The following is a 13,740-nucleotide window of genomic DNA, read 5'->3' as shown; positions in this document are numbered from 1 at the left end:
TACAAGCAGTGAGAACTGCATATCCTGAGGTTCTAAATAAGTATTTTGATGAATTCAAATGAAAGATGAGCCAGAGAATGAGGATAGCTGGTGATATTGTGAAGAAGTATGAAGATGACATTTGCTTCACAATAAGGATAGATGACTGCATGATGGAAGTTGTGGAACCTAGAAAGGAAGTAGTTGGCCCTATGGGGTATGAAGTGGTGGATGACATATTGATCGGGTATGCCTCTACCCTACTTTCCTCACCACTAGATACAAAGAAGAAAAATACCGGTACCTACGTGGAGAGGGTCACACCGATTGAGAAACTGAAGTAAAAAAAGGGCAAAGCAGTGCCATTGGTATCTGCACTGGTTACATCTGCCAATCTGAAAGTGACCAAGCAGTCACCAGCCAAAAAGAAACCTGAGATTATTCCGGCAAAAGTATTCGAGAGGAAGTGGAAATCCAAGACTCACTCACCGGAGTTAGAAGACACTGAACCAGAGATTCAAATAAAGAAGACAAGAAAATCAAACAAAAAGCCAAAGTCTACTGGTAATGTACCAGCAACTTCTACATAGGTAAATATATATATTTATTCTTATAAACCAATGACACATTGTCAGAGGACAATAAAGAATATTAGGAGGAAATTGCTTGATGACTTAAAGGAACATTTTGATGACTTTAATGATAGTGAGAAAGAGGAGGTAGAACATGAGGTCATTAAATATTTATGTATTAATGATCGATCGCTTTCTGAGATTAAATCTGTTACTCCAAATTCTTTGTATAATTCTTTGGATAATAAATGGCGCATTGCCATTGAAAGAGAACAAGAGATCAAGGAGAAATTTTTTGCACAGTACTTTCTTGATGCTTCAAATTCTGATTTATTTGAAATTATGGATAAGAACAAAGGCATCTTCTTTATGAGGAGGAGGCGACTCAGGTTACTAGAAGGTAAAACTTTTGAAGTGGAAAAGGATACACACATACATGTTAAAGCTGTTGTCGAAATACACCGAGTATCTGAAGCCACTAGGAAGGCTGATCAAGGACTTGACCTATCCTCAGGCAAACTAGATGAGGTATTTGACAGTCAAGGTGAAAGAGTGACATAACAAATTGACCCTATTGATGTTGATGCATTAGATAATGAGGATGTCACTCCTGACAAAGAAAAAGCTGAGAAAGAACAAGAGGAAAAAGAAAGGCAAGAAGAAGATAAGAGAAAAGAAGAAGAGAAGAAGAGAGAAGAAGATAAGAGGAAAGAAGTAGAGAAGAAGAAAGAAGAAGACAAGAGAAAGGAAGAAGAAAGGAAGAAGGAGGAAGAGAATAAAAAGAAAGAAGAGGATAAGAAGAAGGAAGAAATGGAGAAGAAACAAGAAGAGGAGAAAAATAAAGTGTCAGAGAAGAAGAAAGAAGAAGAAAAGAAAAGAGTGGAAGAGGAGAAGGAAGCAGAGGAGAGAAAACAAGCGGAGATCAAGACCAAAGAAGGAGGGTAGACTCCTAAGGCAACCAGTGATCAAACCAAGCAGGTTGATTCCACTAGTCCTATTGATCTAACTCTTGCATGTCTGACTCAATTTGCAGATGAGTTTGAGCTACTTCAAGGCATCAAACTTGCATAGGAGAGACTGGAAGAATTGCGGAAGAAGAAAGAACAGGATGTCATACAAATTGTAGTTGACACCATTACTAGTCTAATTCCTGGTACTAACCTCCCCAGTACTGAGTCCTCTCTATCCAAGCTCAAACTTTGTACCGTGGTAGAGGACTAGGTACAATTCTTGGAAGATGTTGCTCAAGCAGCTACAAGAAAGAACCATGAAAAGGCACTCAATATTGCCTTAGTCAAGCAAATGAATTAACTCAAGACATAACTACTGAAGCAGCAGAATGATATCAGTGTTGCTATGGGTGAGGGTAAATTACTTTTGAGTAAAATCTACCAACCCCATCTGTTTTGTGAAGATGTGCTCAAACAGAAAGCTCAACTCCAATCAGAGTTACAGGAATATATCAAAAACTTTAAGATGCCCTATGATTTATTCATTGCCCATGGACAAACTGTTCATCATTTTCAGCATCAGACTGCCAAGATGGACTTAGAGATCAGCAACTGGACTCAAGATTTGCAGGAGCTTCAACTGCTCCTATTGCCTAAACTGCAGGTTCTTCAGAGATGTTTTCTCAACTTGGAAGCTATCACGGTAGCTCAAGAGATGAGTACCATTGATGCAATGGAAGAACTGGCATTCTAGATGAAGACTGAAAGTGAGGTTGCTACCTCATTACTTGAGTCATGGACATTGGACATGAAAACTTTTGTGCAGAACTTTAAATCTATTTTTGAGAAATTTAATTCCTTATTGTCATGAACATCTACTCTATTTCATTGTATAAGGAAAAAGGGGTTACTTTGCATTACTTTGTCATTGTTGGCAAAAGTGGGAGTAGTGTACATTAAAATTTTGGTGAATGTTACCATTTCATGCACTTATTTGTAATTTTTGCAAAGGTAGGAATATATATCTTAAGGGGAGTAATTTTGATTGTAGCATCTTTTTCGTTATTGTTGTAAAAACACTTAGATGTCAAAAATTTCCTAAGTGTTGCCATCAATGCCAAAGGGGGAGATTGTTGGAATTTTGATGATGTTTTGATTATCATTGATGGACACACACTTTCTTGATGTATGAGTTATGCTCAACCGGTAATTGTTCAAACCGATATTGTGTATTATTGAATGAATAGTCTTTAGACTATCGGTATTTTGCAGAAGATGGTTTACCGGTCACAGATTGACTGAAGATCCCAAGCGGTATGAAGACCCCAAGCATTTCAAGGATCTCAAGCAGTATGAAGGACCCAAGTGGTAGTTAACTTTTGATTAGAACACTATGATCTTCCAATCTTAATTTTTGACAACCGGTAATCGGTATATTATATTAATCGGTATATATCTGTGATGAGTTATCATCCACCGACACTTTGGCAGTGTGTTTGTGCCATGTTACCAAATGTGTCTAGATGCACTATACCTAGGAACTTGTAGTCTAATTCTATTGGACCGACATGAAATCAGATTCCTTTATACGGACATCATGTCTAGGGTTTGCATGTATGAGATATAAAGTAGAAAAGGTTATGTGCGATCATTGAAGAGAAGATAAGGTCTATGTGAAGAGATATAGTGTGGAGATATTGAATATTGAAGTAATGCTGAAATGCATTAACAAGGAGTTGTCAAGGATCTAATTAAGCATACCGTGCTAGCATCTAGATCATTCACTTGTTGATTGCTCACATCTTCGACAAGTCTAAAGCCCTTAACCGGGTAGGCTCAGCAAAGCCTTTGTAAATCCTCTAACAAGGTGGTTCATAACTATGGATCTTAAATCCTCTAACAGGTAGTCTTTAATAGGACTTATCTCCTAACAGAGATCTAGAATCCTAATAGGATCTGTTCTGGTGAATAACATTGTATGACCTTAACCGGTCTGGTTATTATTCTGCAGATAGTTACTTGTGAGTTTCTACTCACCGTTGTTTTTCCCATTTGGGTTTCCATGTCAAATATCTTGTGTTATGGTGATTGTGCTCTTGTGGGTGAATGCTTTGTTTTTTATTTGGTTTGCATTTATCCTAACCGGTTTATTAGTGAATTTGCTGCATCGGTTATCTGCTAAATTGTTTAAAAGTCTGCCTACAATATTTTTTGGCATACTAATTCACCCCCTCCTCTTAGTATTCATGAGAGATCTAAATATGGGATGAAGTTGTGCACTTGGATTTGCCAGTAAAATGTCGAGACAAAGTCGCCCTGCAAATTTGATGAAAAGTTGTCTAGACTATGGCAGAAATGTACACGGTCCTCTAAAAAATCCATGAAATGATAAGGGTTTTTCTGCCTCTGCAAATGAAGTCTGAATCCAAAAGTACAGCTGTGCACCTGCAACCTACACATAGAAAAGAAAGGGAAATGTATTGGGATTGGGGGTTTGCCTTTAGGTCAAACCCCAGTTTTGGAATTAACCAAGTAATGAAAGAAAGTACTTGCAAGTAGATTTAAATGAAAGAATGAATTGTAAATCACCTCAAGGGAGGTTGTAGTAGAAATGTTGATAGAAATGTTTGTGTGGAAGTGAATGTTCAAATTAATCTCCTCTTCAATGGTTGAATCCTTGACTTGAATGCAACACCTAGCCTTGAAGGGAGACTTGAGAATGCTCAATGTTGGAAAAGAATGCTTGAATTCTCTTGAATGCTTGAATGCTTTTGAATTTTCCACTCATCCAACTTATCGAGCTTCAACTTATGAAAATGAGAGGATGAACACCCCTTAAATACATGTTTGAATAGTTTGAATTTCGTCATGGGCCGACATCGGGGAGATTTCATGCTCACTAATCATCCCACAATGCTTGCACTAGAAAGGTCCTACCCCAAAATAGGACAAGGACAAGGGTGCCACGCCCTTGTCCTAGGAGGACAAGGGTGCCACACCCCTATCCAAGGGGGACAAGGGCACCACACCCCTATCCTACTATTGTCTCCAAGGTAGACTATGGATAGAGTGATGCAAAGGTCAAGGAAGAAGTAGTTTTCACAAGTTGAGCACTCTTTGGTCTCTGATCAGGTTAGAGGATTCGAGTTCACACGCGTGAGTACCCTAATGTAGTCATAAATTGCCAGGGTCATAATTTTATGACACTACAAGTAGCTACAAAAATAACCCATTTTCAATGCTAGATACTGCAAGAAAGGTGTTAGTAGTATAGGGGGCCTTCTACAAACAAAAGAAAGTTGCACCACTTTTTTAGTACCAAGGGTTAGCCAAAAATCTAGAAATGCGAAAACAAAACACAATCTCATCACAAATTACAATTTTTCTTTTTTTCTTTTTGACCTAGTCAATAAGATCTGATTTTTTGCAATGATTTTGACTCCAAAAATTAAAATGGAAAGAAGATACCCATGTTGAAATTCTAAGAGCTTTCTAAAAATGAAATTTTTTATTAGAAAAAATAATGAATTTGAGCCCTAAAAATTAGATTTAAGGAAAAAACCTAATTTTTCTATGCAAGGCATCCACATACACAATCAACAAGGGGATATCTTTATCCCTACTCACATACTCAAATAGGTGATTACTCTTCAAAAAACTTCAAGAGCCCTCACAGGGTCAATAGGTGCTCACAAGGCTTCAATACCCTAAAAGTGCACACATGTTTCTGAATCCTCATCCAACCATTGAAATACATTGGTCTAGGCCTATTAAACTTGCCCAATGTCACTTTGAGACTTTACAACCCCTAGGCTACTCCTTACTCACAAAACTCTACTCTCTCAAGAATAACTCCTACTAGTCTTTAAATTGTTCATAGACCCAACACACCTTGCCAAACAGGTATACACCACCCAAGGTATCATATGAAAACTCTCTTGGGACTCTCTTTCATAGCCCAACACCATGCTTTACCCTCCCAACCACCCTAGAACACATAAAGAACCTTGATGCTATAACATTGGTTTAGATAGTCATAAACTTCAACATGGACAGTCATGCTTCCATTGCCCATTCCTTCTTCATGAACCTTAAAATACTATCCAATATTATAAAGAAAATTCATACTCCTATTCCTGACACAAAAATCATCAACAAAACAACTCTTTAACTTTGCAAAGTGCAATGATTCAAAGCATTGTCAAACTGTGGCAATCAAAACAAGGGTTGTGTACAGTCATACATGCTCATGGATTGATTGGATTCTTCGGTTACAAAACACTTGTATTATGTTTAGAAACCCCTCACACATTCTTCATTCCCTTCACAAGACTATTCAAGGACCTTTGATGCAATTGAACCATCCAAACTCCATGCATACACTGTGTTCTCAGACAGAGACACAAAAATCACCACTTTTCAATATATTTGCATGTGCTAAAATACTCATAAGACCTTGCAAAAACCAAAGCATGAAAGATAATAATATATTACAATTTTCCACCCTTTGGAGTGGTTGTTCAACTTGGAAATAAAACAAAAATAATCTTTGTATAGTCTCGGGTTACCCTGATCTAGGGTTTTAATAGTTTTTTTACAAAAATTAAGATTTCTCACTCAAAATGAAATCAAAGTGAATGAAACAAAGAATAAATTAGAGAGGATTAAATCCTCCTTCATACTCAATTATTTTTCAATGTAAATTAATGTAATATCATAAAAAAACACCCAAGAGCAGGCTGTTGCATTTGAGATTACAAAGAAAGTTGCAGAATACTCAAGCTTTTTGATTTCCTTTCTCAATAACATAACATCAAACCTCATATTGACCGAGGAAAATATTTTTTAAATGTTCTCCAAGCCTCCTCAATAGTTACAAACACCATTTAAATTTTTTTCAACAAACAAACTCCTAATTACTCATAAAATGCAAAAAGTTGCTTTGACAATTTTTGACAATATTAACAACTTTGTCTAAAATTGATCCTAGACTCAACCTAAGACCTCTATGACTCAAAATAGATATAAATAGGTACAAATAGGTCTAAAAGACCCTTACACATAATTAAACATCATATTAGACCCATTGGTACACATTATCCACATAATGACAATTTTGACAATATTTGTCAACAATACTCCTCAAAGACTCAACACATCACCTAATGGTCTTAATGACCTTTATTACATCAAATATGGTATTCTAAGACCTTATTCATTTCAAAAACATAAAAACCTTAACTCATCACCAAATTGGCCTCATGCTGGCCATCTTGTGTTAGGTGTTCTTGCACCATTTTCAAAGATCTAATTTTTGCTAATTGTTTTTTGTCAAAATTAAAAATACAAAGAATAGAGCTCCCTTATAATTCTAAGAGCTTTCTGAAAATGTAAGAAGTTCCAAAAAATCATTGATTTCTACCCAAAAATTACTTTTTTATGAAAAAACATTAAAAAAATATATAAATCCCACCGATTTTCGCCTAGAAATTATTTTTTATGAAAAGACATGAAAAAATATAAATCCCTCAAAATTGATCCAAAAATTCTAATTTTTTGAATGAAATATATGTTTTGTATAAATATTTGTAGAAAAATCTAACTTTTTTGTAAATGATTAATTTTATCTAACTTGTTTGTTTCATGTGCAGATACAGGTTTTCATTTCATATCCATCATGTATGTGGGTTAAAATGGGCTCCCACAAGGGTAGAGCTCAGCATACAAGTTATGTTTCATAAGGTGACACTAATCAGCTGTAAGAAATCAAGTACAATCACATCCACAGTCCCATATACTGTCACTCAATGACAGTATAAACTACCATCCAGTAGCAGTACATACAAAAATGAAAATGACTGCACTCAATAAAAAAAACTAGCTCACTAGAGCCGTCATATGAATGAAAGAGATAAAATCACATCAGTCATAGTCTTAAAAGCATTATACAATGAAAGGCTTCATAAGCACAAAGGAAAAACCCTACTTTATCACTATCACAGTACCATGATACAACAAACCTGAACTATGTAGAGATACACAATGAGCAGTTATATTCAGGACTTACACAATGAAAAGCATAAGATCAACAACAACAAAGTATTTTCTACTATTCAAAAAAAAGAAGGACAAGAAGACATAGAGATACAATGAAAAAATAAAGGACAGTGAATGGAAAAAGTTGAGTTTTAGCTACAATACATCACAGATTAGACTCAAAGATCAAAAGAAGAGAAAACGGTCAAAAAACAAAAAAGGTCTTAGTCACAGGGTAGAATGACTCCATGATAGTAGCAACATCATAGCATGAATGTAAAAGTCTCATAATAAACCTGATCAGGTCAAGGACACAAATTTTTAGTACAACCATAAATTCAATCTAAAATGAAATCATAAGGGGTAATAGCAATCCAAACACAAAGATTTAGTCCAAAGTTCCAAATAAAGGTGTATGACAGAATTAATGCACGTGTGACACAAAGGAAAAGATTGTTTTAAAGTTAAAGGTCTGATTATCACAGCCCTAAAAGGATTCATTACAGCAATAATTATTAAAGGTCTACAATAGAAGGGGATGATAGACTATATTTGAAGGGATCTAAAGATTATCAAAGTAGTATTACAGAGAGGCCCTCTACTAATTAGAGATATAGCAGTCAAATGAGTCTCAGATTCAAGAGCAGTCCAAATAGCTAGTGCAGCAATAAAAAAGACACAAAACTAGTATCTACATTGATGATCATAGCTAAAGGTGGTATCCAAAGCACAATGACATTCAATCATGAATAGAACAAAGACAACATTCTCAAGTCACAATAAGCATAGTAGTTGCCATAGGGTCAGAATAGACAGTCAAGAAGATGGTAAAAGAAAACAGTGAGCATGGAATATTTACAAGACTGTCTTGACAACATTAGAGACAGGTAACCACAATGCATGGCCAGACTTTACTATTCTAATAACACTCATAATGTTTGACATTAAGACTGAAAAGAGGCTCAAATTAGAGGTCACTATGACAAAGATATGAAAGTCTAGGGTAGACTTAATAAGATACAATGATGAAGGATATAAAAGTAGCATACAATGACAAGCATCTATCATGATACAATCCTAGATTCATAACAATCTAAAGGACAATGATAATCACTACATAGTACATCAAACATAAAGATTACCAAATAATGATAAAGATTGTATATTCAAAGGGCAGTGACACCTCATAGAAGCAATTTTCTTCAACCAAGGTAATAAAGGTGTCTAAGTTTATACATGCAAGAACAAGTCACCAAGGATAGTAAATGACAATGGTATCCCTGTCATAATCACAACCAAGGTTTTGATGTCAAAAGGCAAACATGATTTCAAGAAAAGACCTATAATAGCAAATTGATTATTGCAGCCATACTACATGTGGATTATAAAGGTGTGACAATAGTTTTTATTTTATTTTTTATTTTTTGAAAAGGGCATCCAAAAGATTCCATAAATATCAAGTAATATGACAACAAATGATCATCATTTAAGCACCATGAATATAATAATCTTGTGACAGTAAATAAACCTAAATAGTTGATAGCCAAAGAGTAACACATTATTATAGCTCTATGTATACAACTTCATGAAGCTACAAAGACTGTATTCTTGAGATCATCAAATGACAGATGGTCTAGAGTAGTAGATATACAAATATAGTCATAACTGTTCAAGAAGATACAATGATAATTCACAATATGAAAGATCACAATAAGAATGGATCGCCCCTGAAAAAGAGTGGACAACAAAAGAGTCATGTGTATCATTGACCAATGATTAGGGTTCGAAATAAACACAGTGAAAAGGAAAAGGAATGCATTCATCCTTGTATATACACAATTATCCTAATCTTACAAGTGAGCAGCCATTCAATCCACTAAGCAAATCTGATATAATGGCAGTGACAAGAGAAACAATGATCTTAGACACTGATAATCAAAGCAGTGATTTACAGTCATGGCAAGTTAGAAATGCATTGCACAACACATTATTAGTAATAGCCAAGGTGAGAGTTCAGAAGATTGATTAACGGGGAGAGCATCAAAGTCAAAGAAGGAAGGAATAGTGAGTATGCATGCAAAGGTTACACCCCCCTCAATAAGGGATTCAACCTCAAACATAAACATGCACAATCAAATAATAGTAAATCACTGTTAAATTGAATTCACTGTTAAGAGTAATATAGTGATAATGGTCCATCAAAAGATCATAAAAAGCTTCATAAAGCGGCCCTAAATAGACAAAGGCTCTACCACAGTGCAATAATAGCAAGAGGTTACTCCATATAACATATACCAGTTATGGCAGCAATATAAAAGAGCAACATGTTAAGTATAAAAGAGGTTACTTCATATTTTATAACCAAACAACATTTACGGGCAACATGTCAATATTCAAACGTAATGCTTAAAGAATCAAGGATACCAGTGAAGCAACAAAGCACACAGTCAACTACAACAATACCACTGCTCAAAACCCTAGAGACACATATAAAAACAAATATTGTCCAGTAAAATTCTTTGCAGGAAAAGAATAACTAAAAGAAAAAGTTGAGGAAGAAAAATGCATGTATAAAAGATAAAACCCTAAGATACGTGCATAAGGAAAAGCATAATTTATTTTTTATTTCTTTCAAAATAGTTAAGACAACACAAATCAAAGGATACATCTACATACCATACTCTTTTATGCCTTCAAGTTCTAGATCAAAACCTTAGCTCAAGGTAAAAGTGCATGCGGCCGCCACAGAGACTTCTTCGACAAGACAAAGAGTGCAAAAATGAGAAGATACAAATAATTTTAGGGTTCGAGCCATATTTTCTTCTTAGCATACCCTAATTCTTTTTTAAGTGCTATATTTTATTTTTACTTTGCCTCTTAATTTTTCCCATGGTCTATAACTTAAAGTTATAGAGCCTATGTAAAGTCTCCCATGCAGGGGCCAAGAGTAGTCAATAAGCTATTCTATTATATTATCTTTTATATTTGTTTTATATAAATTAGTATATTTTTATTAAGATGTAATACATTAAGTTCTTAATAAAACTATATTAATTTATAAAAACAAATGTAAAGATATTTTTTATATTTTTATATATTTCTATTAAAAATTAATTGCAATAAAATCTTTAATAGAAATGAATTAATCATTTTCTCTAAAACTAAAACTTAAATATTTTCTTATCCTCAATCAATTTGATGTGATGGAGCGCAGGAGGAGGTTAGGGTTTGCAGGTGGTGTCGAATTTCGAACGCGAGAGCTGGAGAATGGATCACGACGTCTTGACAATCATCGACCTTGGTTTCCACCTCGTGCTAACTAGTTCCAATGTTATGGTTTAGATCAAAGAAGGGGGGATAGGGGCAGTTTTGGTGATGCCTGCATTTCCTTTGAGCCAGACAAGAATAAATGGGGCCATTCCAGGATCCTGAACTTCCCTGAGTGGAGTAAAAAGGAGACTAAGGAGCGGTTTTGGAAGAAAAAACCAGTAGCTACCAAGAAACCCATCATTGTGGAGGTACCGACGATGACGGAAAAGAGAACCATTAGCATCTGTATTGGTTGACCGACTTGGAAGGAATCGGTTCAAGTTTTGCATGCTAGAGCCTTCTTCATGAAGTGGGGAGGAGATTGGCCTACTTTTTCAAAGATAAGGAAATGGATTGATGAGGAATGGGGGAGCCATTTCAAGATCAAAACCCTAACTAATGACTTTTTCCTAATCATTGTTGTGTCAAAAGTGGAAAAAACTAGAATTATGTATAATGGATCTTTCATGATGAAGGGAGTAGGGTTCTACATTAAAGATTGGATCCCCAAATTTGATCCCCAGCAAGCTTCCATTAAGGAAATCCCAGTATGGATTAGGTTGTTCAACTTACCGCATGAGTATTGGAAGGAGGAAGTTTTCAAGATAATCGGTGACAAGCTAGGGAGATTCATCAAATCAGATGAAGCCATTGATAAACTAGACTCATGCATGTATGCTCAAATTTGCATAAGGTGGAAACCCCATCCCTTTCTCCCCAAGGCCATTGAAATCCGTTCCCCTAAGGGCTTATGGCGGCAAGAGATAGAAGTTGAAGAGATCATGGTGAAATGTAAGTCCTGTAAAGATTGTAGGCATGGGGAATCTAAATGTATGGTAGGTTAGAAAGGCAAAGGCAGGGCTGACAGAGCACTGGAGGACCAGTTGGTAGCATCAACAAAATTTGCAAAGGATGTGCTAGATGTCATGCTCATAGAATCGTCTCCTGCCACCGATTCTGTTGTTTGTCCAGGCACGACAAGCCTAAAATGCAATGCTGGAAAGGATCAGCTGGTAGTGTCCACAGAAGTCACCAAAGATGCAATGGAGACCACGGAAGTCACCAAAGATGCAATGGAGACTAAGTTGGTTGACCAATCCCCGGTCATTATTTCTGCAGTAGGTTTAGATGCCACAAATCTGAAAGGTGTTGAAGGGGAGGCTGCATCGGCACATGGATCACTCCTAGCAAGATATGACAGGGAGACCCACATAGTTTTAGCAAGTGGTGAAGTGCTTAGGGGCAATCTCATTCCAACGATTGGATCGATCTTGATGTCAGACCCAATTTTTAAACCTTAGGCTAGGGTAGGCGGTGTGGGATTTCCTTTTCCTCCCCTACCGCCTCCTCCCCTTAGGACTAGAAGGGAGGTACCTTTGGTTGGAATCATGGGGAGACTATCGATGACCCTGATTTCTGACACTACTATAAAGTTTGAAGAGTTAAAGGCAGGAAGGTTCAAAGATATTCATGTCTCCCTGACCAAGGAGGATAATGAGAAATCAATGGAGATGGAATCTGGAGATGAAGATGAATTGAGTGATGATTCATTGGGGTTGCCTATAGAGGTTGGGGAGATGGACACAAGGACCATCAAATAGACCAAATCAAAGCCCAATAAGGCAACTAAAGGGAGTATGAGGGGAAGGAAAAATAGACAAAAGTTGCTGGAGGAAGAAGGCAATATGAAGGGATAGACCATACTTCTTAGATTCGGGAGAGACTTGTTCTCTCCTAAGCAGCAATGAAGTTCCTAACATGGAATGTCAGGGGCTGCAATGCCCCTGACAAGCATCTCATGAGAAAAAGAGGATTTGATCAGGTGAAACCAGAGGTAACTTGCATTCAGGAAACAAAGTTAGGTAGTGAAGAGGTAGCTAGGATACTTGGTGTTAGACAAAGGTGGTCTAGTTTTTTTGTTGATGTGGAGGGGGCTTCAGTTGGCCTGGGAATCTTGTGGAACCCCCAATTAGTGAAAGTGGAAGCAGTCTCAAGCTTTAGATACTGGCAAATGGAAAAGGTAAGCTCACAGACTATTAATTTCTCGGGTTTCTTAATCAATGTTTATGGCCCTATTAAATCAGCAGATAAGTACCATCTCTGGGACGAAATTACCAAGACTCTAGAGGAAATTAAGCCAGACATAACAATTATAATGGGGTATTTCAATGACACCCTTTCCCACTCGGACAAGCGAGGAGGGGTGAGAAGGATGTGCAGGATCCAAATATATTTTCAGACCTTTGTGGATTCTAATGCTTTGTTTGAAGTGGCTGCTAAAGGTGGGAACTTCACATGGACTAATAGGTGTTTGGGTTTCTCTAACATAGTAGAGAAACTAGATAGGTTCTTTTTGGCAAGGGAATGGAACCTGGCTCCACTTATTTTTGAGGTGGAAGTTTTGGCAATCTCTGACTCGAGTCATTTCCCGGTCTCACTAGTTTTGCAGAAGGATGGAGTTCCACTCAGATGCCCTTTTAAGGTGGAAAAGATGTGGTTAAGGGAGTAGGGCTTCAATGGTCAGGTTGTTCAATGATGGAAGGAGGCCCTTGTGGTTGATGGATTCTTTTCCTTTCAGTTCTTTAAGAAGTTAAGCTATGTCAAACATAAACTGAAAAGATGGAACAAGACTATATTTGGAAATATCTTTGAAGAGAAATGAAAGATTGAAGGAGAGCTGGGGGCTCTAAACTTGAAAGTATTAGTAGAGGGAATGGACAAGGTGGACTACCTCATAGAGAAAGACCTGCTCAGTAGATATGGGGAAGTATTACAGAGGGAAGAGATTTTTTGGAGGCAAAAATTGCACGAGAATTGGATTAGAGTTGGAGACAGAGATACAAAATTCATCCACAGTTCTGTGAAGGTGAAGAGAAGCCTTAATATAATTTTAT

The 13,740-nt window shown here is 36.6% G+C and overlaps 1 protein-coding gene across 1 annotated transcript; it reads left to right on the top strand.

Annotated features, from left to right (window-relative positions):
- The first annotated feature begins 12,590 nt into the window (after window positions 1–12,590).
- LOC131028604 (uncharacterized) lies at window positions 12,591–13,355 on the top strand. The gene has a single exon (XM_057958919.2). It carries the CDS (start codon window positions 12,591–12,593, stop codon window positions 13,353–13,355), a length of 765 nt encoding a protein of 254 aa, XP_057814902.2.
- Window positions 13,356–13,740: the final 385 nt, after the last annotated feature.

Source organism: Cryptomeria japonica, chromosome 8, assembly GCF_030272615.1.
Source record: "Cryptomeria japonica chromosome 8, Sugi_1.0, whole genome shotgun sequence".
Taxonomy (NCBI): domain Eukaryota; kingdom Viridiplantae; phylum Streptophyta; class Pinopsida; order Cupressales; family Cupressaceae; genus Cryptomeria; species Cryptomeria japonica.
Note: the sequence above shows the minus strand (reverse complement) of the source record. Positions and strands in the feature narration are given on the sequence as shown.

Bases quoted from the DNA above. Each gene is read 5' to 3' on its own strand.
- LOC131028604 (XM_057958919.2), top strand. From the start codon at position 12,591: ATGAAGTTCCTAACATGGAATGTCAGGGGCTGCAATGCCCCTGACAAG.